Source organism: Tenrec ecaudatus, chromosome 5 (assembly GCF_050624435.1).
Source record: "Tenrec ecaudatus isolate mTenEca1 chromosome 5, mTenEca1.hap1, whole genome shotgun sequence".
Lineage (NCBI taxonomy): Eukaryota > Metazoa > Chordata > Mammalia > Afrosoricida > Tenrecidae > Tenrec > Tenrec ecaudatus.
Genome location: NC_134534.1, coordinates 168450238 through 168477304, shown reverse-complemented (window position 1 = coordinate 168477304; position 27067 = coordinate 168450238). Strand labels below are relative to the sequence as shown.

The 27067-nt window shown below is 46.3% G+C and overlaps 1 protein-coding gene across 1 annotated transcript in view; it reads right to left on the bottom strand.

The window, feature by feature from the left end:
• Positions 1 to 27067, bottom strand: part of CHCHD6 (coiled-coil-helix-coiled-coil-helix domain containing 6) — a 375967-nt gene that overhangs the window by 144815 nt on the left and 204085 nt on the right. The window contains exon 5 of the mRNA XM_075550254.1: positions 24027 to 24110. Coding sequence (XP_075406369.1) covers positions 24027 to 24110 — 84 coding nt within the window. The remainder of the gene's footprint in view (positions 1 to 24026; positions 24111 to 27067) is intronic.

The window sequence follows — 27067 nt, the reverse complement described above, 5'->3', positions numbered from 1 at the left end:
TTGGTTAGTGTAAGACATGAAAAAATAATAATTTATAAATTATCAAAGGTTTGTGAGGGAAAGAGGGTAGGGAAGGGAGGGGGGAAATTAGGAGCTGATACCAAGGGCTCAAATAGAAAGAAAATGTTTTGAAAATGATGATGGCAACAGATGTACAAATGTGCTTGACACTATGGATATATGGATGTATTGTGATAAGAGCTGTATGAACCCCCAATAAAATGATTGAATAAATAAATAAACTCACACACGCCCTTCTCACTGCTCCTGGGGTGAGTGATGGGGACCACACACACTCTTTCTGAGGGTGTATCCGAATCCTGGAGGAAGGAAGGAAGCTTATCATTTGACACATTCAGAGATGATTTCTGCTACATACTTTGGGAGAACTGTTAGATCATAAGCTCGTACAACTGCTGAGAATTGCCAACCTGAAAGGTCTCAACATGCCCGTACAAGGTGCATCATAGAAGCATCTACATCGGACTGAGGGCAGGGACACAGAACCAGCTGGCAGCATTAGGAGGTGGCCCGGCATAAAAGAACAGGAGCACAAGGGCTGAGGCTCAGAACCAGATGAGCCTTTTGGGAAAATGCTAAGGACAAAAAAGGGGGGGGGGGTTAAAATTGGTTTAGGAGCAATAGGAACAAGAAGGATAGGTCCATATTGGAATGAAAGATGCTCAGCTAGCAGATGATGAGAAAGTACTAAACTCCCATTTTCTATCAAGGAGAGCAATCTTTATAGAGAGAAGTGTGGAGCAAACCTTGATAGGAGAGTCAGGGGCCGAGACTGTGAGAGAACGTCTTGTCACACTAAATGAATTCAAATCTTCTGATCCAGATGAATTACGTCTCAGCTCTGAATGGACTAACAGGGAAGACTGCTGGCTTGCTGCTAGCAATCTCAACATTCAGTGGGAAAGGGGAGATGCCAAAGATGAGGACATGTCCCATTTATCAAAAGGGAGAAAAGGGAGATTTTTGCACACTCTGGGTTGGTGAACCTGACACTGAACCTTGGCAGAATTCCTTGTTCCGTGAGCACTCCGAAAGGAAGCGACCAGTAGCCAGACCTGGGCCCATGGAAAACACAACCAGACCTGCAGTCCTCCCTTTTAGACCCTAAGCTGCTAGGACAACAGGAGCTTCTGCTGGTCATGCCGTCCAGATGGGCACAACTCGATTTCTGAAAATGCCTGTGAGAGAAGATAAGCAAATAGACCATAGCATGGCCTGCTCCTTGCTGCTTGGCTCGCTTGAATGAAGGTGGAGGCGGCATGTTGACCAAATTAACAGGTGACATGAAGCTCAGAGGAAAGTTAACTCCGAGGGGGCACCCCAACCCCCCAACCAGAATTTCCGCCAAAGCTATGCATTTAAATATTTTAACAAAGCAGGCTTATCACCTTCAAAGTAAATGTATACTTAAAACATTTGTCAAATCTGTGATTCCACTCTTGAAAACATTTTTCGAACTCATCTGTTGGGATGGCTGACAGCACCTCCCTCCGTTTTTTCTTCCCCTCTTCGAGTTCCTCAAATCGCTGTCCTTTCATGGCCCTCTGCATTTGTGCAAGCAAAAAGAAGTTGCATGGAGCAAGGTCGGGTCAGTAAGGTGTGGGAGGCAAGAGAGACATGTTGTTTTTGCCAAAAACTGGCACACCGAGATAGCTGTGTGAGCAGGTGCATTGTCATGGCAAAACCAGTCCCCCTTCTGCCACAAATCAGGCCTTTTTTTGGTCACACAGTTACTCAATCTTTTCAGAACCTCTAAATCAGTGGTTCTCAACCTTCCTAATGCCACGGTCCTTACTACAGTTCCTCATGTTGCGGTGATCCCCGCCCCCCACCCCGCAACCATAAAATTATCTTCGTTGCCACTTTATAACTGTAATTTTACTACTGCTATGAATCGGGAGACCCATGTGAAAGGGTCATTTGACCCTCAAAGGGGTTAAAACCCACAAGTTGAGAACCACTGCTCTAAATAGAAAGCTTGATTAACAGTCTGACCTGGTAGAAAGAACTCCAAAAGCACAGAGTCAACATTTCCATCCATTCAGGGAAGATGACAGATGTCCAGAACAAGGTTTCTCATCCATCAACATTTCACCTTTTTTGAAACAAGAAAACCGCTCATACACTGGAGTTTTTCCCATAGTGCTGTCCTTGGAAGCTGTGTTCAAAATTACAACAGTTTCTGCAGCATTTTCCCCCAGCAGGAACAAAATTTCACAGCCGCATGCTGTTCGCTTAAATCAGCCATCACAAAAAGCTAGGTTCGAGCAAAACTTTTCAAAACAAATTCACTGTGACCAGCGAGAACCTTCCCAGGCGACACCACTGTGTATACTAACTCAGAGCGAGTTGCTATGAAAGCTCAGCTCCGCCCAACACAATTCTGGTGTTTGGGGTGGGGGTGGGGGACAGGTACCCCCTTTGTAGTACGTTGGCCAAATAACAGAATCAGAATCCAAACAAATGCTGAAAAGCTAAGCAACAGTTCTGTTATTCTAATAAGATTACAATTAATAGGGTGGCATAGTGGGTTATGATTGGCTGCTAATTGCGAGGTCAGCAATTTGAAATGACCAGTCTCTCTGAAGGAAACAGATGAGGCTTTTTACTCCCGTACAGAGTTAAAGTCCCGGAACCCCGCAGGGGCAGTTCAGCTCCATCCTCAGAGCGTCTTGAGTCAGCATCTACTCTGCAGCAGAGAACAAATGCGCTATGCTTGGGTCACCAACGTGAACCGTACACACGCATCATAGGGAGAGGACGCCACTGAGGCTGAACCATGCAGTGAGATGGAAAGTGGCCTGAAGGCAGCTCAGGCAGCCTTCCCACGACCAGAGCACCCCAAACAAGGAGGGAGAAAGGGGGAAACAACCACAATGATCTACATATAAACCCCTCACAGGGGGATGGACAACAGAAAAGTGGGTGAGGGAAGTCATCAGTCAGTGTGAGACATGAAAAAAGTAATAATAATTTATAAATTCTCAAGGGTTCATGAAAGGGTAGGAGGAAAAAAAATGAGGAGCTGATACCAAGGGCTCAAGTCGAAAGAAAATGTTTTGAAAATGATGATGGCAACAAATGCACAAATGTGCTTGACATAATGGATTGTGATAAGAGCTATATGAACCCCCAATGAAAGTATTTTTTTAAGTTTACTCGCATGTATATCAACCACATTATCCCATCAGCTTGTTGAAACACTTCAATGGGTATTCCATACATTCCTGGACTCTTGTTTTGGCTAATGCTTTCAGTGTAGCTTGAACTTCTTCCTTCAGCACCACTGGTTCTTGCTCATATGCGACCTCTTTGAAATGGTGGAATGTTGACAAGTTCTCTTTGATAGTGTCCCTGTGGGTTCTTTCCATCTTCTTCAGATGCTGCCCGCATCATTCAATATTTTGCCCACAGAGGTTTTCAAGATTGCAACTCAAGGTTTAAGAAGAACAAGGTAGGAGACTACTCCTTTCCCAACCTGAAGACCCATTATACCGTCACAATAGTTAAAACAGCCTGATACTAGTTCAATGATTGATCCATAGACCAACAGATCAGCCTAGAGAGCCAAGAAATCAACTCATCCACCTACGGATCTTCCACAATGGGCCAAAAGTCATTCCGGGGAAATATTGGATCCCCATCGAGAAAAGTATAATACAGGATCTATATTCCACCCCTTGTATGAAATGAACTGAAATTGGATAGAAGATCTAAATGTAAATCCAAAAGCGATAAAGACAAATGATAAAAGACAACGAAGGAAACACAGTAGAAAACCAAGCTGTTCATTGGGACCTACTAATACTGTGACAGTTCTGTGCATCAAGGAGCATTATCACAAGAGTGAAAAGAGAAAACGTGGACTGGGGGGAAATTGGCAAGCATCTATAGAAAACTTTAATATAGCAACAACAAGATGAATAATCCTATTATGAAGTAGGTAAGGGACATGGACAGACAGCATACCAAAAAGGACATCAAAATGGCCAACAAACATGAGAAGAAATGCTCATGACCATGAGCCATATGAGAAAGGCAAATCAAAGCAACGGTGAGATATCGCTTCACCACTTCACACTGGCAATGCTGTTGTTGGTTTTGTTAGGTGTCGCTGAGTCGGTTCCAAGGGGTGGAAACCATATTTACATCAGAATGAAACACTGGCCAGTCCTGTGCCCTCCTCAGAATTGTGCTTCTGTCAGGCCCTGTGACCGGTCGACACCATGAGCTGTGGCATCCTGCCGTGTTCTTGCTGACCTTGGGCCCACACAACCTTGCCCCCACTGGTCTGTGATCTCCCAGCTTCCTGTTTTGCCCGCCTGATTTATCTGACAGCAATTCTGAGTCCCCAGCTATCATTTGACCCATGAATGTGAGCTGGACTGGGCTGATTTCTTTATATAAAAGTCATATAGGTGAGTGTCATTTGTTTTATTTCGCTAGAAAACTCAGACTAACACACGTGCTACTTAGAAAGTAGACATACGCAATTTTGTTTTAGGCAGTGCTGCCCAATGATTTGGTAACCCCCAAGGTGATGGCTAGAAACTCCCATGATGCCAAGCTTCTAACGACAATTGGAGCCAAGAGGTCTTTGTTCCCCCTAGCTCAGCGGCTCTCAACCTGTGGGTCTCAACCCCTTTGGGGGTCAAATGACCCTTTCACATGGGTCGCCTGATTCATAACAGTAGCATAATTGCAGTTATGAAGCATCAAGAATAATTTTATGGTTTGGGGTGGGGGGAGGGGGGTCACCATAACGTGAGGAACTGTATTAAAGGGTCGTGGCATTAGGAAGGTTAAGAAATACTGGTCTAGCTGGGACCAAGCGACACTCAGTTACACCCAAGGAATAATTTCTGTCTGCTGTTCACTTGGGCCTGGACTCCACACTGGTCTAAGTGGTAACCTGTCTTGATTGCCCTTCAGCCATGGTATCTGTCAAGTACATATCAAGCATACAGGTGAACTGTGAGGGCAAAAAGGGATTTATATGGCATGGCCAAATGTCCTGCTGCCTTCGAAAGCCGAGGAGGTTAAGGAGAAATCAAACCACCTAAAGTAGGTAGTGCTTGCCAAATAAGGGAGGCCATATGGCTAGAGAGCAGGCCAGGTGGTACTGGAAAAGGGCCTGGGACCATGCCATAGAGAGCTCTGCAGGCCAGGTTGAGCTTTCTTCTGAATGCAACGGTAACTTCAGAAAGAATCATCCTGCTGCAGGAGCAAGTCTGGCAAGATGGACCCCCTCCTCCCCCCCCCCACACACACACAGGGAGGTTAAGGTTTCAGTTCAAGTGAGATATGAGCAAGGGGCTTGCTACTTATAAAAGGAGTACAAAGGAAGCACACAAGTGAGAATTGCGTGAAAGACAAAGCCACACGGTGTCACCAGTGGAGTGAGTGTGTGTGTGTGTGTGTGTGTGTGTAAACCTTTATTTTGGTCAACCCCAGTAGAGGCCAAATATCAACCTGCTAAGCAGCACATACCACCAGGTGCCAAAGGCTGATACAAAGTAGAAGTGGGACTCACCTGGTCATACCACACTGCTCAGGGCTTGAAGGGGGAGATCAGAACAGAAAGGCCAGGGAGGGCTCAAGAAATCCCTATTTAGTTAAAACTATTTGTCTATCTGGGTCTTTTCCAGCAGGGACAGGCTGTAACCTGCACAGCTGATGGAAGGGCACCTCTTCTCAACCTGCACGTTTCTCTGTAGGAGACTTAATGTACCGGGGGAGGAGCCACACACAATAACCTTGGGGGCAGGAAACACCGCATATTAATGCAGCCACTGCCAGGAATGATGCAGAAAGCACCTCACGAGGAGAAAATCATTGCGCGTGTGGTTAAAAGGGCCCTAGCTACATTCATGGGGGAAATGACATAAATCGGCAGCAGCAGTTTATCTGCTGAGGTTAACCCTTGGACTTATGTCTCGGTTTCTGGTGCCGCCATAACAGAAATACTCCTAGTGGCTGACTTTAACAAGCAGAAATTTAATCTGCCATTGTTTAAAAGGCTGTTGTTGTGAGGTGCCAGTGAGTTGGTTCCAACAGAATGAAGTCACACCCCAGGCTGCACCATCTTTACAACCGTTGTTATGGTGGAGCCTATTGTTGGGGCCACTGTGTCAATCCACCTCATTGAGGGTTTTCTTCTTTCTCGGGGACCCACTGCTTCATGAAGCATGGTGTCTTTTTCAATGGCTGGTCTTCCCTGGTAACATGTCCACAGTACTAGAGAAAAGCTTTCTCTTGGTGGGCTCTGGGGGAAAGTCTCGTCTCCTTTCCATCTGTGGGCCTGGCATTCCTGGGAGACTTGCACAGGTCTTGGCATTGAGCTTCCCCTGGATCTAGGAGCTATCTAGTACTGGGATCCTGGGTCCAAATGACCTGCTCTGCACTCAGCTCTTCTTTCTTGGTGGTGGTTGAACCCTGTGATCTTGGTTTGCTTGTTTAATCTCCTTTATATCTCAAAAGAGATCGACACAATAAACAACCTTAACCTGTTGATTGTATCCTTCTTCATTAACATTCACTTTTGAAGCCCCACGAATCCTGTCTCATTAGGATCATTGAGGTTAGGATTTACAACTAACTCGGGATAATTACATCAAGTCACAAAACAAATGACAAGCATACAATACTGAGAATCATGGCCTAGCCAAAATTGACATATTGGGGGGGGGGCACAACTCCATTTAGGAGGAAAACACCTTGTATGGTAATTTCACTTCACCTAACAAGATATGTATTTTCTTTTCCTTAGAGCATTTACCTTTACTTCTTGGGACCATGCTCCATGCAATGCAAGCAAAGCAAGTTCTGAAAATCTCAGACAGTCTGCAATAAGCCACTGCATGGAGACAAGGAGGTAAGGTCTGCTCTGGGGACAAAAGCTAAGCAATCAAACGCAATGTGACTCTGTTGAATTGAACTTAGACCAAAATGAAATGATAATCAACTTCGGAAAAATATCTTTTTGAGGCAATCAGGGAAATGACTGCTAATTCTCTCCAGAGATATCACAAAATTATTGTCATGTGAGAAAATGACTGTGCTTTTTGGACATGCATGTGGACACAGATGGGGATCTGGAGGTGAACCGTCATGGACACTTTGCTTTAAGGTACTTAACCAAACAGAGAGAAAAAAAAGGGGAAAAAGGTAAGAAAATGTAGCCAAAGTATAAACAGAGACAGGATATAAAGGTTCACTGTACTATTTATTGTACTCTCCTGAATAAACCTCATGGTAAATATTTTAAATATGGACTCAAGCATTACCCTTAGTAGCTGACCCAGTGCTTGCTCCACTCGGTAAATAATTGACACCCCAACTCTAGCGTCCTGGGGCTTATGGGTAGTGAATTTTGAGTGCTTTTCAGATCTCGAATCATTCATGTGCTGCAAATTTCAAAGTCTGTTTCTTCCTCTGTAATTCGGGAGGAGTAGTAGTATTAACCTCCTAGGATAGTTGTTTAAGGATACACAAAATCAATATATGGCCGTGTGCTTAGAAACATCTGGCCCTTTCGCAGGCAGAGCTCACATGTCAGTTGTTATTTTGACTATACCACTCAATGGGTGATTCTGAAGGTCAAAGGAGGCAATCCTGGCAAAGCGTTTCGCTAGTGCCTCGCCACATCCAAAGCATTCGATAAATGTTAGCTACTGGGAGCAAAGCCAACTTTGGAGGCAGAAAGCCAGAGACTTAGTAATATTGTATTAATTAATTTAATTCTCAGACTGTATGGGAGCGGAACCAGTAATATTCCTATTTTCTATAAATGGTACATATTCTGGATAGACTCAGAAAGACCTGGCTCACTCTGTGATGTGCTGTGTGGTACCTGTTAGGCCTTGGGTCATTCCTTAACGTCTCAGAATGTCAGTGTTTTCATTCATGATATTCATACGGAGGATTCAAACTGTTCACTAAAAATGAGTTGAAAGATCATGGGATTTTTCCGTGAACTTTTTGAAGTCCCTCTGTACCCCATTCCCATTCCATGCTGCTATGAAACTTAACTGGTATAAATAAGGCACCATGTCTAGCAGAAGCAACAGCTGGGTCAGATTTCTATGGTAAAGCAGCCTGGCTCCATGAAAGCAACAGCACTTCCAACATAAAACAGAGGTTGTGGTTTCTAGTCCCGCTTTACCTCAGAGGCAATTGTGAGATAAAGAAGGAAAATTCATTCAAAGTATATTACTCTGAAGCAAAGAAACATGTTTAGTACACATGCTGGAAACAAAACGCAGCAGGGAAGGTGAGACTGTGGCGGTGGAGAGATTGGTGGGGTTGGTGGCAATGGCAATGATGGCATCAGTGACATAATCTCAGGATAGTGGACTCCTCACATTGGGGAGTCTCCGCCTTGTGAGAAGCAATGACTGCCATCCCAACCCTGGAGAGCTGGAAGTCGCTGGACTTGGTTCCTATCTTTTGCTTTGATGGTGCCCAAAGTAAGGTGTCGGGACGACCGTCTATTTACTGTTTTAGTGCCCCACTTTCTTATAATATGTATTAATCTGCTAGGTGTGGTTCTGCTTTACAGAAAACGTGTTATTGAAAGGTTTTCCCTGCCACCAATAGTCATTGTTTTTGTGTAAATGTGTCCGGTCCCTTAAGTGTAAATCGATGCAAGTCAACAATTCATGGATTGTGGTCTGAAGCTGGCCTGTACTTACCTAACTTCCTTTTCTCTGCAGTGTTTTAAAGTCTTTCTCATTGGCTAATCTCTTGACACTATCAATAAAATTACCTGATGCCCCAGGGGGATCATTGATAATGCTTTCTATCATAAAAGTAATACTAGTATCTCCTAAGTGAACCAGAGACGTATATAATCCATAGATGTCTGAATGAATTTGGGGCTCGCACTAAATTCGAGCCCCATCTAAGAATAATTAGTTCTTAGACCATGGCATGCCCAGGCTTACTTCCAAGGTGAGATCACTGAAGGTATGGGTGCTGTCGCAAAGTGTGGCGAAGAAACCCCGCTATCAGTAAGAATCGTGCTTAGAGTCTTAATGGTTTGTCTTAACAAGCAGACCGAAGTGAGGTGGTAACTAAGTCCACAAGGAAAAAGTGCACCTGATCCAAGAAGTGTAAGTAATAAACTCCAGATCCAAAGGAAGGGCTGGGATCAGAGCTTAAATTGTGAACACCCAGCATGCAGAGGCTCTGGATGGCAGCGGAAGCCCAGAATCCATTTGCAGGGTCCCCACATGGAGCAAGCTCCCAGTGAATTCCTCTGACCATTATCTAGGGATGCGAATGGCCTTGCTATCAGACAGTGTTGTAAGATGGCCGATGTGGTCAGGTTAAAATGTAATATCTTATCATTTGATCTCCTTGTGCCTCACTTTAAAGTTGTAGCAATTTTTAATATTTTCTGCCTCCTTTTTGGTTAAAGTTTTTCTATGTTTCGTCTATTCATTGTTGTTGGGGGTTTGTTTGTATGTCTGTGGGCTTCCTGTTTGTGTTTTGTATGAATTTCCGTACATGAAATCCAGGGAGGTAGATTTATAGAGGTGGCAAGTGAGTAGATAATTGCCTACGGGTATGGCAGAGGAGGATGGGGGAAATGGAAGCTAACAACAGGGGTGAGGGAAGAAAATGTCTGGAATTGATTGTGGTGCTGACGGCACAAATCTCCTAAAGATGACTGATGGATTAGATTGTGTGATACATGAAGTATATGCCAAGAAAACGAATTTTTAAAAAGAGCAAATGCATTTGAATTACCGTGCTGGTAAAGAATATTGACCGAACTGTGGACTGCCAAAAGAACCAACAGGTTGATCTCAGAAGAAGTACAGTCAGACTGCTCCCTGGAAACAAGAATAGTGGGACTTTGTCTCACATGCTTTGGCCGTGTTGTCAGGAGAAACAGAGCCTGGAAAAGGACCCCATTCTTGGTAAAGGAGGGGCAGTAACGAGAGGAAGTCCCTGGACAAGGTGGACTGACACCGTGGCTGCAGCAAGGGGCTCAAACAGAACAACCGTGAGGCTGGCACAGGACCAGGCAGTGCTTCGCACGTAGGGCTGCTATGAGTCAGGACTGGCTCCAGGGCACCTCACAGCACCTGCTTGTGCAGCCTCCCTGGAGGGTTGCAGCACCCCAGGGGGCAGGCTCACCCACTTTGGAACACTGATCCAATTGTTCTACTCTCCGGGTTGTGGACATTAATGTTTGCCTGGCCCCTTCGGCTACCGCATAACCTCCTATATAAGCCAGGTTTTTCAGCACATTTTAATGCAGCTTTTGTGGTAAAATTAGGTGCCTTGGCTGATATTTGGATCGGCTAATACTCGAGCATATACGATAATTATATTTATGCGTCTTTAATTATCTTCACTCTGCTTCTTAGATGGCTGCTCACTAACCTTAAAGAGCTCTATGCTAGTTACCAAAGTAGAATATAGAGCCTTGTTTTTAATAACTAATTGTTATGCTAATTGACCTTGGTGTCCCCTGAGACTATGGTCCTGGGCTCCTAGCACACTCCCTTCCCCCAAATAAACCAAACTCACTGCCATCAAGTCAATGCTGGCTTGTAGCGACCCCCGGTGGGTTTCTGAGACTTGTGGAGTAGAAAGCCCAGCCTTTCTCCCATGGAGCTGCTGGTGGTTTCAAACTGTCAACCATGAGTATCGCAGCACAATGCATTAACCCCCACCAGGCTCCTCAGCAGCAGCCTCCTCCCAGCACTTCATTACATCTAAACGTGTTCATAACTTTGTGGGGCTGTTTTCTTATCTGTAAAAATAATTGTATTAGATCAATGGTTCTCATTTTCTTTGTATTACTTATTTCACAGATAACTCTTATCAAAGATCTGGGCCCACAGGACAGTCAAGAAAGTTAATTCTTGCTAAGGCAGTCACAAATTTCTAAGCAAAATACTAAGGGGTCCCCCGCAAAACCTGAATTTTCCCCCACCCCCACCCTAAAGCTATGCATTCAATTTTTTTTACATAACAACCTTATCACCTTCAAAGTACCCTCTATTACACTTAATACATTTGTCAAATCTGTGACCAGAGAGAACCTTCCCAGGAGACACCACTGGGTGCACTAACTCAGAACAAGTTTCTATGAAAGCTCAGCTCTGTCCAGCTGAATTTGGGTTTGTGGGGGTTACCACCTCATACTATTTCATTTATAATTTTGATATCAAGGACCTAGAAAGTGGTGCGTTTTATTAAGGTGCCATTACCAAGAAGTGGGACAAGGGGGTAATTGGCGGGGGGTTAGCCTTAAGTCATCTGAACTCAATAATGTCCAAAAGTTGTGAGTTGCGAGCAGTTACCTCACCATTGTTAGGACAATGCGCTCCACATGATCAGAAGGAGGGCCCTTTCTCCACACGGGCCAATTTCTTGCTGCACTAGTTTCAGTGCTAGCAGCGCCTCCTGGGAATTACAATAGCTCCTGCGGCTTCTCTGGAGGGAAGCTTGTTTGGGTCTCTGCTGTGGATACTTGGTGATGAGCCCCTCTCCAAGTCTCTCTCTCGTTCTAATTTTGGTCCTGTCACACACAAAAATAAAATAACTCTCCCAACTCAGGTGGAAGTGAGTCGTGGCCATTTCCAAGGAGGTGGGAGAGGGGAGAATCCTCCAGCAAGGCAGCCCTCACTCTTCCAGAGCCCGACCCCACTGTGCCCTCTGAAGCTGCTTCTCTAAAATAAAGAGACAGTGTCCCCTATACTCTCTGTTACCCCCTTTGGGGTCTGGGCCCAGTTTCCATGACCTCCCTTCTCCGAGGTTCAGAAGGAATTCTCCTTACATCAGTTCTCATAGTTCAGTCTTGCTGCGTCTGAAACCGCTAATGGTCTTTGCTGCAGAGGCGGTGAATCTGCCTGCCACCTCTCTCCCATGCACCGCGGGCCCTCACGCCAGTGTGTAATCTCCCCTCCGCCTCTGTTGAAACTCTGAAGAGGTTCTCTCAACATGGCCCTTGTGTCCTTCACAACAGTTTTAAAGGCCCTTTTTCTTAATCCCGATGTTCTCTTTGGCCCCGCTGACCACATCCTTCTGGAATTGTTTCTTCCTGAGGCAGCGGGAGGAGCACTGACTTTGGAGCACCGCAGAGCTGACTCCATTCCCAGCTGTGCGGCTTCTGGCAGCCGCTCTGCTGACCCTCATTCCCAGTCCTTTCATTTGTGAAAGAAGGTGTAATAAACCTACCTTGCAGAGCTGCTGCGAGGGTGAGTGATAACAGAAGCCAAAGTGCCACCGTAAGGCAAAGTGTCAGGCACATAGCATATGCTCATGAAACGGGAGGGACTTTCACTTGCACGGCACAGACTTCCAGGGCCGGCACTTCTAAATCATCTCATCAGCATGTCAAGATGAAAACGCATTGCCTTCCCGCAAGTGTAGTGGCTCACTTGAAATTTTTCCATTTTCTTAATAGCACCGTTATTCTGCTGGGCATTGAAGCTCAGCTCTTTCTCCTGCTTATAGCCCTTCAAGAACTCCCCCAACATTATCTGAAATAGAGGCTGCACTTACCAACCAGTCACCCACGACCTCTCACCATCTGGTCCCAAGACTCTGTTAACCATCTTGTCACCTCCTTCCCCGCACATGCAGCACCTCGATGGAGGGGGCTGCCTCCATCCGGAAGCCCTTTCTCCCTAGGCTACCCCACTGCTTATTCACAGACATCCTGATCCTTCTCCAAAGACAGCGTCCACCAGGAGGCCCTCCCAGCAGAAGCCTTCTCCTCCGTGTCCTCGGAAGCAACACTGCCTCACTGTCTCCTGCTCAGGCCTGTGCACGCCTTTCTTCCTCCAGACGGACATTTCTGAGCATCTGCTCTCTGCCAGGAAAGTGTATGGCGTCTGTGCCCGTCTTCACAACACGAGTAGTTCCAACTCGAAGCAACCCCTGTGTACAGTGGCACAAAGTACCGCCCTGTCCTGGCTCCCTCACAGTCATGCTTCGGTGTGAACCACTGCGTCAGTTCATCTTGTCCAAGGTCTTCCTCTTTTTCGCTGCCCCAAGGGTGGTTAGAGCCTTGAATGTATGCGAGGTATTGTGGCAGAGGACAGCATGGGTGTGGAGAGGATGCTGGCTGACACTCTGCAGCTCTGTGTCCCCGTCTTGGAGGTATTTCGGCACTTGCTGTACTAGATTGTGTGAGTCGCCTCTGTTCCACAATGAGCCTCTGACAGTCTGTGAGCACAATATATCCACTGGTAGTGTTGGATTACCACGATGTCAGGTTAGCACAAGCTTACTTGTGTTTACTTGCCTATCGGTAGCTAATAATTTCACCACATCAAGATATTGATATTTTAGGTATGGTGGGCACCTGTCTTCTTTCCAACTTCATAGTACCTTGCTACGGAACCAAAGTCTCCTGGAATTTACAATCCCTCAGAAGGATCAAGGACCCACTAAGCAAGGCTACCTGAAAGGAGTGGTTTCACCTGCTTTTACTACCTGGGGTGAAACCTCTATGGAATTGTTCTCCACAGATTAGATTAGCAAATAAGGACAAGTGGGTCTGTGCTCTCCTCGTTTCTTGGGTGATCGCCCCACTCACTGGTGTGACTCACCACAGAGGGCTGGACATGGACCAGTACCAATAGCAGAGTGCAGACACTTGGGGTCACAGGAGTTCAGAGAAGGCAAGATCCAAGAAGCCCGAAGGCAACCAAACCAAGGTTCATGGCCTGGCCTTGCCACCTTGTGGCAGCGAGTCCTTGGGTAAGAGACGTCAACTCTCTCATTTTTGGCTTCTTTACTGATGAAAAAAGAATAACAGCATCTGCCCACAGTTATAAAGAGAGGAGAAAACAAAATGCACACACGCGGCCTTGGGCGTCCTCTAGCTTTCCCTTCAGGGCCCCACGGGCTAGAAGAGAGATCGGCGTGGGCAGGAAGGGCAGCAGTCAAGATGTACAAGAGTGTTCTCAGTGCCGCCCTGCCTCCCTCCGCCCCACCCTGCTTCTCATTCAGTGCAGTGGGCTGACAGACGAGCACACAGACTCGAAGAGCTGAGCTTGATGAAGTTTCACCAACTGACCGCACCTTTGTCACTAGTACCTAGCTCAAGAAATGGACCCTTACTTCTACCCACACATACAAGCCCCTCAAATGCCTTCCTAGTCACTAATTCCTTCAGAGAATAACACTTGACTTTCTAGCACCATGGACTCGTTACGCTGTTTTTGAACTTTAAATAAAGGGAAACAGATCATCCGCATGCTCTCATGTCCAGTTTCTTTTGTTCCATATAGAATTTGTCAATGGCATCTACGTGCTTCCTACATGCATGGCATGCATACATTGCTGCCTGTAGACGCCAACATACAGACTGTTCATTCTCAGTCCTGTCCACCAGCTCTGATGTCTGACTGTTGCGTGGCTATTATGATGGGTGCTGCGGTGAGTATCCTAGAGAAAGTCTTTGGTGAACATATGGACACACTGTGGTTACATAGGGAATGTTGCGTCACAGATCATGCATGAGAGGGCTTCAAACAGTTTGTGGGAAAATGGAATTAAAAGGTCATAGAAGATTTCCACGAACTCTTTGAAGGCCTCTTCCAATAATTTTCCAAAGTGGCTGGGCCAGTGCACACCTTGACCAAGCGTGTGTGCAAGTCGGGGTTAATCTCCTCCTTACCAGCACTTGGTATGGTCCATCTTAACTTTTTAAACTTTAGTTTATTTTAAACAATTTCACTAACATATAGTTCACATATCATACACTTTATTGGTTGAATCTCATTCATAAGAGTTGTGCAACCCATCAATCACCACAATGAGTTTTAGGACATTTCTTCTTCCTGTACTCATTGTTAGCTCCCCATTTCCCACCAGCCTCACTTTGAGACTGTTAATCCAGTTGTTGTCTCTATAGGTTTCCCTACTCTGGGTTTCTTATTCAGAAAAACATACAAAATCAAGACAAAATACAAACAGCCCAACAATGGCAGAATGAAAGGAGGTAAACCCTCAATTGAAAACAAAGCAGAAAGTATTAAAACGAGGGCAATTATATGCTGGATCAAGAGGGAGAACAATGACAAGTTGTCACCCTGTGACCTACCTACAAGTACAGTCATGTATGCTACAAGGTGCCCTCTCTGTTAGCGCGGCCTCCCCTCTCTGGTCCACGGCCAGCGGGCTCACCAGAGGCATAATAATCCGCATGGGTTTGAGGCTTTCACTGTCATTCCAAGCGTTCTGGAACCCTGTTTCCAGTATTTAAGTTCTAATACCATTTCCTCCTCCAGGTTTGGGGTTTATTATTTACAATTCTTAGATCACATGGACTGGTGTGCTTCTTCTGTGTGGACTTAGCTGAAGTTTCACTTAGATGGCTGCTTGTTTTAAGATAAACCTTTAAGGTCCCCACATACTATTCTTTCTGATAGTTGGCTACCATGTGCTTTCTTCACCATCCTTTGCTATAGGACCCTTATCTTCAATAATCACTTTATACGGTTAGGTATGGAACAGGGCCATGTCATAAGAATGGATTGTCCTTGGATTAGGGCTTTGATTAATTGTGGGCTCAAAATCCATTTGTGGCTTATGTATGTCCCTGGTTCACTTTGAAAACATTATTACTATTTTGCTGAAGAACATTATTAAAATTATTCCCATGGTAAATATAATAGTTCACTTAATTTTACTACTAATTTATCCAGTGATATAGAATTTAAAACATTGCTGAGAAAAAGAAAGTATGCATGCATTTTTTACATAAAACATGGATTGTTGATTTGTATAGACTGGACACAATTTACACTAACAATCAGGTTTAGGAATAGGGCAAAACTTGTCTTTAATGAAGTATTTTATTGGGGCTCTTAAAGCTTTCAAAATGCTCATTCACAGAGGCAGGATGTATCATAAAATGGCTAAACGTATCATAAAATGGCAAAGGGAGTATGAAAGTATCACATAACTGGTAGTCTTGAGTTGCCACTTATTGGACACCGTAAGTGCAAGAATTGTGTACCACAGTCCAGTGACTCCCACATCCATGTCCTTGGATAGAAATTTAGCCTTAGGCACATGGGAATATTTCAGTTCCTTTTATCTGCTATCAGTGTGGTTAAAGTCAAGTGCTCTTAGGGTGAATTCCAAATAGGATCCTTCTGGATCTTGTGCACCTCGAAAGACCAGTCTCAATTCTTGGTGACCTGGGTCACCAAGGGCTGATATAAACTATGCCAAAAGTGCTCCATGAGGGGCATGACACCAACCTTATTCTGACATCGGAGGTCTTTATGCTTAATCTTGAACATTTTCCCCAAATGGCATGCTGCCCCTCCTCCGTTTACTCAATGATTGGGTCATTTGTTATGTTTTATTGAAGTGTTGTAGATTTCAATAGATTTTGATAGCATGACCCTTGTTCATTATGTTATTGCTAAGCTCCTCTGCCCCCAATTTGTGGTCTCTCGTTTTATTCATCTGTTGGAGTCTTTTGATGTGCAAAAGTGCTCTATTTTTAGTAGGTCCCAGTCATCTATTTTGTCTTCTACCATGTGTGCTTCCTTTATTATATTTAGTTTTCTGTTTATGTCCTGCAATAAGGCCCTTAAGTTTGTCCCAATTTTCTCATTGATGATCCTTAGAGCTCTGGGATTTACGTTTAGGTCTTTAATCCATCTTGAGTTCATTTTTTGTGCATGGGGTGAGGAATGGGTCCTATTTCATTCTTCTGCATAAAGAAATCCAATTCTGTGAACATCATTTGTGGAAGAGGCTGGCCCGAGCCCATGGGATAGATTTTGGTCCTTTGTCAAAGATCAGTTGTCTGTAGGTGAAGGCATTTACTTCTGAGTTTTCTGTTCTGTTCTACTGTTCTGTGTATATAACACGGTACCGGTACCAGGCTATTTTGACTACCGTGGCTGTTTAGTAGGTTTGGGAGATGGATAGTGCAAGACCACCTACCTGGTTCTTCTTTTTAAGGAATTTTCTCTTATCCTATGGCTCTTCCCTCTCTATATGAAGTTGGTCATTCGTTTTACCATTTCTTTAAAGAATGAAGTTGGAATTTGGGTTGGGATTGCATTGCAACTATAAACTGCTTTAGGAAGCACTGACATTGTCACAACACTAAGTCTGCTTATGCATTAACATATGATAATCTTCCAATATGGAGGTCATTTCTGGTTTCTGTAACAGTGCTCTGTAGTTTTCTTTGTACGGGTCTGTTATTTCTTTGATTAGGTTTATTCCTACGTATTTCATCTTTTGTGGGGCTGCTGTACACAGTATTGTCTTCTTGGTGTCTTTTGGAGCTCTCTTCACTGATATACAGGAACCCAATTGATTTCTGCTTGTTAGGCCCGTATCCTGCTACTCTGCAAAACCCCTCGATTGTTTCCAAGTCTTTGGGGTCTCTCTGTATAGAATCATATCTGCAAATAGCAAAAAGCCATATCAGCAGAGAATAAGAGTTTACTTTTTGTCTCTTGATTTCTCTTTGTTGTCTAATGGTTCCAGAGAAGACTTCCAGCATGATGTCGAATAAGAGTGGCGATACGGGGCATCCTTATCTGGTTCTCATTTTCAGGGAAAATGTTTTCAGCTTTCCCCCACTGAGCACAATGCTGGCTGTTGGAGTATTGTATACAGCCACAGTGTATCTGGTGTGGGTGAGAGAAAGGTGTGTTGACAGGAGAAGGGTGGGAACCCAGGTGGGTTCAGGACCTAGGCTGGAAACACCAAGGATGAGGATCAGTTACAATCTCTGGGTGAGTGACTCTACCTAGCAGGTACTTGGGGTGGCTGGAATGTATCTAGGCCTTTGCAATGGCGTGGAGGTGAGGGGGCCAAGGGGGCCCGCAGGAAATGAGAAGTCTCTCGGGGAAGTCTGGGGTTGAGTGGGTGTGGAATGGGTGGGGCTCATACCAAGGCTCTCTGAGAAGGACCAGAGAGAAGATGGCACAGCTGTGCATCTTTTATGGTTATACTCCAGTGGAGAGAGGAAGGGGTCCGAACAGTCCCTGGGGCAGGCCATTGCTCTGAATGGCCTGGGGTGGTCTAAATGAGGTGCTGGTTGGAAGATGGGGGTATTGCTAACTTGAGGATTGTACAAGTGGTGGAAATGTTTGTTAAGAAGAACAAAAGAAGCAATAGCGCTGATTTTAGGTGAGTTAAAGAAGGGGGAATAAAAAGAAGCTGGGGGGCATCTAAATTCTGTCCTGAGAAAGTTCAAGAAGAGGCAGGGTAGAGATTACTTCGGCAATTGGAAGCAGTGCCTAGGAACGATTGGCTCCACCCATTTGGGTGCTTGGACTGGCAGGTACAGGTTTGGTAGACGCCAGGTTAGAGGTGAGGGGCCTCGTTAGGGCTGTGCTGAAAGAGACCAGGCGTCTTGCAGTTTGGGAAGTAGAATGGTTAGGGTAGGTGGATGAGCAGGAAGTGAGACTCACTCCGGCTCAGGAGGCAGTGGGCTCTGAGAAGGACCCCAGGAGGAGGTAGCAGAACTGGCACCTTTTATTGGGATGGCCCAGGGGACAGGGGCAATGCTCTGAGTGGCCTGGGGCGGTTTAAATGAGGGGTTGCCTGGAGATGAGGGCGTTGCTGACTTAAGGATTATAGAAATGGTAGAAAAATATTTGAATCAAAGGGTACAAAAGGATAGTACTGATGGTTAGATATATAATAAAAACACGATATTGTTGTAAAGAATGGGAGGAAAGAAGGAAAAAAAATCTGGTGTGAGAGGGGGGGGTGTCTAAACTTTGTCCTGGGAGAGTTCAAGAACGTGCGGGACTGAGATCCTTTGAGCAATTGGAAGCAGTCCCTGGGAGCGAGTGGCTTTACCCATTTGGGTGTTTGGACCGAAAGCACTAAGTTTATATAGAGACTGAGTAGAGGCGAGGGTCCAATGAATGGGGCTTCAGGAGATAAGAGACTGAGAACATGTGGTTAAGGAGGCAGGAGTGGGCTAACGGTAGCTGACTGTGCTGAAGTAATAGCATTCAGGTGGCCCAGGTAAGAGGGGTGGGACTCATGCGATTCAGATGGTCTCTGAGAGGGGATGGGAAAGAGGGAGCTGTGTCAGGGGAAAGGCCATTTCTCTGGAAGGTCTAAGGGTGAGGAGGAGTGCAAGTCTTCTCAGAGGGCAGACTGTGGCTCTGGACGGCCTGAGGTCATCTGATTGGGGGTGGGGTCAGCAGGGGGCCAGGGTGCTCAAGACAGCTGGCACTCAGCTGGAACCCCATGAGGCTATGGAGCCATCTAAGCACAGGGGCCTATGACTTGTGCACTTCCCAGCCAAGGGGTGCTCCCTGGTCAAGAGATGGCCCTCGGTCACATCACAGTGTTTCTAGCTCAGACGCAATGGGGAGTGTGTGTGTGTGTACGCTCACACACGTGCACATGAACACATATTGAAATAGATGTTATCAAAATACCTAGCTCTGGTTGATATTCTCTGGTGGGTGGGGTAACCTTCTCAGTGGTTATTAAAGCGCTTGCCTCGAATGACTAGCAAGGGGCACTATTGGTTAGGCAGTGGGAGAAAATGGGTCCATGCAAAGTAGCCTGGGTCGTGGGCTGTTCACACTGGATGTTTCCCACATGCCTGACAGTTGTAGGCTGTGGAATTGTTTCCATCTCCTTGCATTGACTGCTGGGCCAGAAAGGTGAGATGCTCTGCCACCTACCACAGGCAGAGCTTTCTCCCAGAACCTCTTGCCCATCCTCTTCTGGTCTGAGCTGCCACTTTGCCTCCTATGGCATAGAGTGCCCCACACTCTGTCCTAGAGGGCGGCTAGGAGTCTGACTTGCGCAATGGCAGTGAGACAGGAGACAAAGAAACACTCGCAGGCCCTAGCCACACCACCTCTGGATTCAGTTCTCTTGGTGTTAAGAGTGATGAGTTTCTTCCTAACCAGCGCAGTCTTTTTCCACCTTACAACAGACCCCTGTGGTGCCGAGTGCCTCTGAAGAGACTTGAAATACATTCTCTGAATGCAGAGCCTTGACCTGCCCAGAGCTTGTCTCCCACAGCTAGAGATGGAGCCAAGTGGGCGGCAGGAACAGGGGACCCTTGAAGTCAAGCTGACCCCATTCTCCCTTGTAGCGCAATACTTAACAGTCTATGACTCTTGAGCAGGCTGTTTACATTCTTATCTTTGAAATGGGGGCTTTAAAACTAAAGCCGATTGTTCAGGAAATGGTGGTGATGTATGGAAAGCAATCCGGAGAGAACCTGACATGGAAGTATTCGGTTCTATTTTATGTTACGTTTTTATCCGCTTCTTCCTCCTTTCATAAAAGAGGCCTCTCCATTCATTGCTCTCACGTGGATTTCGTTCTGTAGGTCTGGCAGTTTCATTCTGTTGTACAGAAGGTCACTGTCAACTGGGCCTGCCTTCACGGCACCGAACCACCACAATAAGATGGTTGGGCCTGGAAAGGCTCAGAAAGCAGGCTCCTGCCTTAAGAAAGTCAGTCTAGTTGAAAGAAGGCTGAAAGAGTTTGAGAAGCCCCACACCAGCTTAGGAGGAGGCAGATGCCCTGTAACCAGAATCTCTTTATGGGGCCTTGCTTCACCTTTTAAAATCATAATTTCTGCCAAGCGGGGGAGTGGGCAGGTGTTTCTAGAGCCTAGCCTCAAGACTGAGTCAGAGAGACTTTGTGTTCTTTCCAAGTATAGGGCTCTTTGTTGAAGAACGTTGATCTCCTTTCCTGCCCCCTCCCTCTCAGGTGTCACTGCTCCTGCCAGCAGTCACCCTTCCTCCCAATGCTTTGCTTCTACTGAGGCCTCTATCTACTAAAGATAGACTATCACCAGATTCTGCCAGCCGTACATGGCCATCCCCTAACCGCACTCAGCAAGCCCCTGCCTAGCCCAGGCCCACCGGTCTCCTCATTGACAAACAGCTCTTGGTCAGAAAAACAAAAGCAATTCAAGGTGCTTAGAGGAGGGGGGGTTAAATACAAGCAATTTCACTTCTCAAGATAAGATAACCCAGTGATCCACAAATACATTAAACGGCTCAAGCTCACTCATCCTCATGGGGAGGAATGCAAATGGCAATTCCACATGATATCATACACACTGATCAGAATGGCCAAAACAAACTAACAAAAATTAAAAAAACAAATGGACGGGGGGCGGGGGCGGGGGTTTACAATGGCTGTCTGGTCACACTGTGAGTGAATCCCTCTCCAAGAACCAGGAGGGAGGGCATCGGGAAAGAGAAAACGGGGTTCAAGAAGTTGCAGAGAACAACTCAGCAGATGTGTCGCCCCAGCCCCATGAGGCTCAGAGATGGTGGGGGTGGCAGCGGGTAAGAGGAACGGGGAGAGACACCTGGAAAAACAAAAACATACTGTTTTCTCCGTTACCCAATGACAACACTGGTCTTTAAAGAGGCCTGTTACTTGCAGTAGAACAGAATCATGATGCTGAAGCCGCTCACAAGCCCGAGCCCCCCTAGACTGGCCCAAGCTCTTTGAGCTGAACATGCCAGCCTGTCTGTGAACACCAGTTTCTCCAACACCCTCCCTCCACGGGGCTCCTGCCTCCCTCTGGAGCTCATGGTTCTCTGTGGCGAAAGGAAAGAAATCATCTTCACTTAGGTCTTGTTGTGTGGGCATGAGGAACAATTACTCAGAGAGATTATCAAGTATTGAAGTCCTACAAAATGTGATTTCTGCACTCGAGAGAAGTCACCTAGGGAATCGACGCCGCGGCACATGCGGAAAGGCTCCTCTTCTTGTACCATGCCTCTGTATCTCTGAGTGCTGCCCCCACTGCCAGTCACCGCGAACAGGAGGGGGCAGGGACAGTACTTCAGAACACACACGTTTCTCAGGGAGGAAGGGCAGCAGGACTCCAGCCAAGAGGCCCCTGGACCTAGCACATCTCTTCCAAAAGCCACCGACTGGCCTCTGTCAGCCTACTGTCTTACCCTGGCCACACTGAGCTGTGGTCCTCGGTCAAGGATGAGGCGGCAGCTGTTCCAACCAGGCTTCCACCATTTATTTCTAAACTAAAAAGGAACTAGGGGTGGGGGTGGGGGGAGGAAGGAGAGGAGCTTGGTGATTGGAAGATCCCGAAGCAGTGTGTACTCAAGCTGGAAATGTCAAGGTCTGGGAGCATTCAACAAATGAAAGTGGGATGATATAAAAGCAAGAGCTAATAAAAAAAGATAGTCAGACGCTGTGTTTCCCATCTTCCTAGTCATCACAAGAATAAAATTATCTAGGGTGAAGACGGAAAACCTTTCCCAAAACGAATACAATTAAGCCTGATTAGCATGTCTCTTCTCTCCCTGGTCTTCTGGTGACTCCTCATCCCCCAATCGCACTCACCAATCTCCATTTCCTGGGATGTAACTGGATCTTTCTTCTTTAAAAAAAAAAAAATCACTATTGCTAGCACAATGCTAGTGTTTAAGAGTCTGGGGGTGGGGGGATAATTTTTTTAAACCTTTCTTGAAGCATTTACTAACTGTTCACAATCACATAGGAAAACCTCCCTGTAAAGCATCTGCATATGTCAGAAGTTGGGACTGTGTTTTATGGGGAAGGACGGACTAGGAAGAGTGCTCTTCCAGGGGAATTCGCTCTCCTTCTGCACTACAGAGAATGTTTTTAAGGAGTCGAGATGAGAGGGACAAAGGGAAGAGATTCTCCTGGAGGGAAAATGCAGGAAAGCTACGCTAAAAACACACATGTACACAAGCTTCCAGGCGCCAAATCCAGAGAAAAACAGGAGAGGAGCACAGCAGGAGACCAGAGAATTGTGCATATAATAACAAAAAATCCATGCTCATGAACATATGGACGTCTGTGCTAATTAGAGCTATGGCTGGTGGATATTTCTTACCCTTTTCCTAGGCTGGCAATTCACAGTCCCTGCCACAACAAGCTCTAGCCCCACCTATGCTAGGAAACTGCTGCAGGAAACAGCATTTGCGGCTGAAGGGCCAATTCTGTCCTTGGCTCCCAGATGCACCGCGCCCCATTTCTCCAGGCCTTCCTGGAGGTCACCATGAGCACTTCATGTTCCTGTCCCATCGGTTCTCACCAGCCCCCAAATACCCTACAGAGGGTGGGCCCCCCTCCCCCCACCTGTCCCCACAGCCTGGAAATCCAGCAATCCATGTTTCTACAGGCTTCACAGTGGCTCGCCACAGGAGAAAAACCTCTATGGAAATCAAGCCCCTCAAGCAAACTGTCAAAGCTCTAGACCGTGACAAATGATTTGCAAAAATCTGCCTGCAATAAGCGGCAATAAGGGCTCGGTTGCTTGGCATATAGTCTCGGGCATGAGGGTGAATACTTTGTGTTACCCTCCCAACCGGTCCCTCCCACGTTTTAAGCCTTTTCTTAGAAAAATCTGGCATGATCACCAAATTAAGCATTCACTCCCCTGCCCCCCCAAAAGAGTATGCAGGTTACCCAATGAATTATCGAGAGTTGATGCCGACTTAGAGGAGGAAAAAGAAAAGAAGAGGCGTGATGGTGTGTCTTTAAGTCTCCTTCATTTCAAAGGCTTAGCCTCAGAAAAGCAGACAGTGTTTAGCAGGATGCACCTTGATCTCTCCAACTCCCTGGAGAAGATCAATAATATAACTTTAATATATTTGTATAGCAAGCCCTCACGTTATTATTATTTTTATCCAATGCAGCTTAACTAAAGTCAGGAAGGTATGTTGGTTCTCAGCACCGCCCTGTGGTGAGAGTGATTTTTTCTCTAAAATTGAACTATAACAGAGCCAGCGGAATTCAACAAAAAAAAACCAAGGCAATTAAAAACCAATTATCTCTTTGACTGCAACTTGTTGAACAATTGGGCTTTGGGTGCTTGCTGTGGAACACAGTGGGGGGCATGGGGCCATCCATGGGCGGTGGGGGGGGGGAATGGGGTCCAAGAGGGAGGGCCGCCCAGCAGGACGGGTCCTCCCCCTCTCCTGTGACAATGGTGGTGGATTCTGTCAGATGGCTTTAAGATCTGTGGCGGAAGAAAGCCAGCCCAGCAGAAACCTTACCTTCTTTTCAATGCGCCCCAGTTGTTCCTTATAGAAGGTGTCATGGCGTCTTAGCTCAGCCTCTATGTGGTCCAGATCTCTGGCCTAGAGGAGGGAGAACAAAGATTGGGTTCAGAAGGGAAAAAACCTGCCTGACAACGTGTACTCACCACCAAGCCTGCAGGATCTCGGGTTTCTTCCTTGAATCATCAGGACAATAAAATAGCAACAACATTAACACAAAGGATGGTGGCCACCATGGATGAGAAACCTCTGGCATGCCCGAGTTGATACATGTTGTATTTGATTTTCACAATGATCCTTCAAGGTGGGTAATTCCTCTGACTACTACAGACAGAAATGACTAGAATTTCCGGAAGGCTTTTAACATGCCAAGGGCTGTTTTAAGTGCTTCCCACGCATGCTGTGTCATTTGATCTCTACAACAAGCCTATGAGATACGTCAGTCTGCTGTGGTCCCCTATGAGACTGATGAGGAAACGGGGGTACAGCAGGGGGCTGGATAACTGCTCAGAAGGGCACGCTGCTGGAAGAGGAAGCTGGGCCCTCCTGGGAGAGGCATGCAGCCAGTGAGGCTTTGCTCTAGGAGGCCTGGGTGGCTCAGAGGGCCAGGGCTGCTCTGCTGGCCAGGGAGTCTTTACACTGGCCACCACCCTGTGCCCCTTCTCAGACTCCGCGCTGGAATGCTGGGATTCCAAGACAGCCTTGTTTTCTTTAGACAGACTGCCTGCCTCGGTGGGAGTGTGTGTGGGAGGGGAGATGGATGTGAAGGAGGAGCCCCCTATGGGTGACTATAAGAGCACTAGAACCTGGGCCGGTGGCTCCAGCATTCCTGGAGGTACAGAATTCCTGGGGTGCAAGCACGGCCATGGCTACCAACCAGCTTCTGGAAAATCTGGGGCTCAGCTAAAGAGCAGGCCATCTGCAGCCTGGCCGATGTGGGGGGCAAGCCCAACCCTACTACTTTTAACTGGTATTTGTTTTCACCTTTATGTTACTGAGCACTGAGTTTGCAAGAGGCAATAGTTTACAGCAGGAGCCCCACATCCATGTAGGAGTCTCCGCAGACATTCAGCCTCCACGGAATTCATTCTGACCAGCGGAATTCATTCTGTCAGGCAGCGGGCATGAGAAGGTCAGTGGCTGTCACTCCCTTAGTACACCTGGGGAGAAGCAGCATCGCCTCCAGGGACTTTGCCTGAGTGTGCCTCTAGAATTTGGGGTGCTGGGGTCCCACGGTCATGTATATCATGTATGGACAGCTCTGCCCAGAGGACCCTGAAACCAATTGTGCACGCTCTTCTAGCATAATATACGAGCCCCAATCCTGGACCCATTACTGCTTCTATAGTCCCACCCACCCATAAACTGCAAAGCACCCATCAGCTGTCAATCATGCTTTGCGACATTTTCCTGGGCCCCACTCCCTCGTGTCCTTTTATGAGTCTCCGAATCTCTGCAAACCCTCGGACACCATGCCTCCCTTGCCCTTCCCTCATCCAGTCAATGTGGCTTGTCTTTTCCTGTTTCAGACTGAAATACTTTCGGTCTGTCCCCTAAAACCAATGATGTCATTGGCAGAGTTCCAAAGCTGCTGAGATAGTTGATTGTGCCATCCTAGCCGATAAATACATGTGGGATTAATTGAAGGGTGGAGAGATAAATGGGTTGGTGAGCCTCATCCTTCTTGTCTCTTGTTCTTTGATCATCGGATCAGTGTGCTACGCTACCTGTGGGACACCTAGCCCGTGGACTGTGTCGCTGTAATTTGAGGTTCCTTTGAGAACTCCTTCACCACACCATTGGAATTTACATCTCTTGAGCTGGGGACTGTCAGACCACCTGCCTTGCTGTTTGCTGCCTGTGTCCAGATAGCCTGAATTGCTCTACAGAGGACTACCTGGCGGCCCTCAAGACTTGAAGGACTGCCAGTGTCTCACAATTGTCTCAAGGGAGGGAGTTGCACTAAGCCATTTGTACTGCTTTATAAATTAATTAGCTGTTTATTTCTTATGTTATACATCTATCTGTATAAATATATAAAAAATTATTAGCATTCTGGTTTTGTTAAACTAGAGAACTCTGTCTAACACAGCTGTCTTTCCTGGTGGGATCTCCGGGGGATTAAATGTGGGTCAAGGACACTGGTGCCAGAGAAAGGGGGGATTTGCTTCACCTTTCCATAATGCCTTAGAGATTCATACAAAGCGAGTTTTCTTGGAATTAATAAACCTGTATTTTGAGGCTTTTAGAAACTTTATTAAGTCTTATTCATCTTTCTATATGTTTTCTCAGATGTGAATGGTTAAAAGTTCGTTTTCTCTCCTATTTGCAAACATTCGACTGCCTTTGCTGTTTCATTATGGGGGTCTGGTTTTGTTTGCCTTGGCTTGGCGTGGCCCAGATATCATCTGAAGGTAGGTTTGGCATTTATCAGAGATCATTCCAATTTTGGGAGGCGCTCTGGGCTCACACTGTTGTGGGCACATCTTGTGGGGGTAACAAAAAATAAATGTCTTTATAAAGAGGCATCCTGATGATGTGGTAGGTTCTTTCTGTGACCCAGAGAAACCAAGAAAACAGTACTTGGTTTTGCTGTGTCTGGATTTGGATGTTTGAGAGAGGTGATTCTATTTCCTCAAAGAGCCAATGCTATGGGCTGCTAACCACGGGGCCAGCAGTTCAAACCCAGCAGCCACTTCTCAGGGGAAAGAGGAGAAGTTAGTCTCAGAAACCTACCGGCGTCCTTCTGCCCGGTTTTGTAGGGCGAGAATCAACTTGATGGCGATGAGTCTGGGAGTGTATATATGCACATCTATATCCAAGGCACCGCATCCCCGATGCTGCAACTTTGCAAGCACTTTGTGAACAGTGTTGGGACAAGTGACAGCTCCCCTTTTGTCTGGGACACAGGTTTGTGTTTGAGCCTTGGGGGGTAAAACGTCTCCTCTCGACTGGCACTCTGTTACCCAGGACCCATTAGAATACTGCAGGCTACCTGGGGAAAAACACGTTAGTCATTTTGAAACAGGTTAATCTAA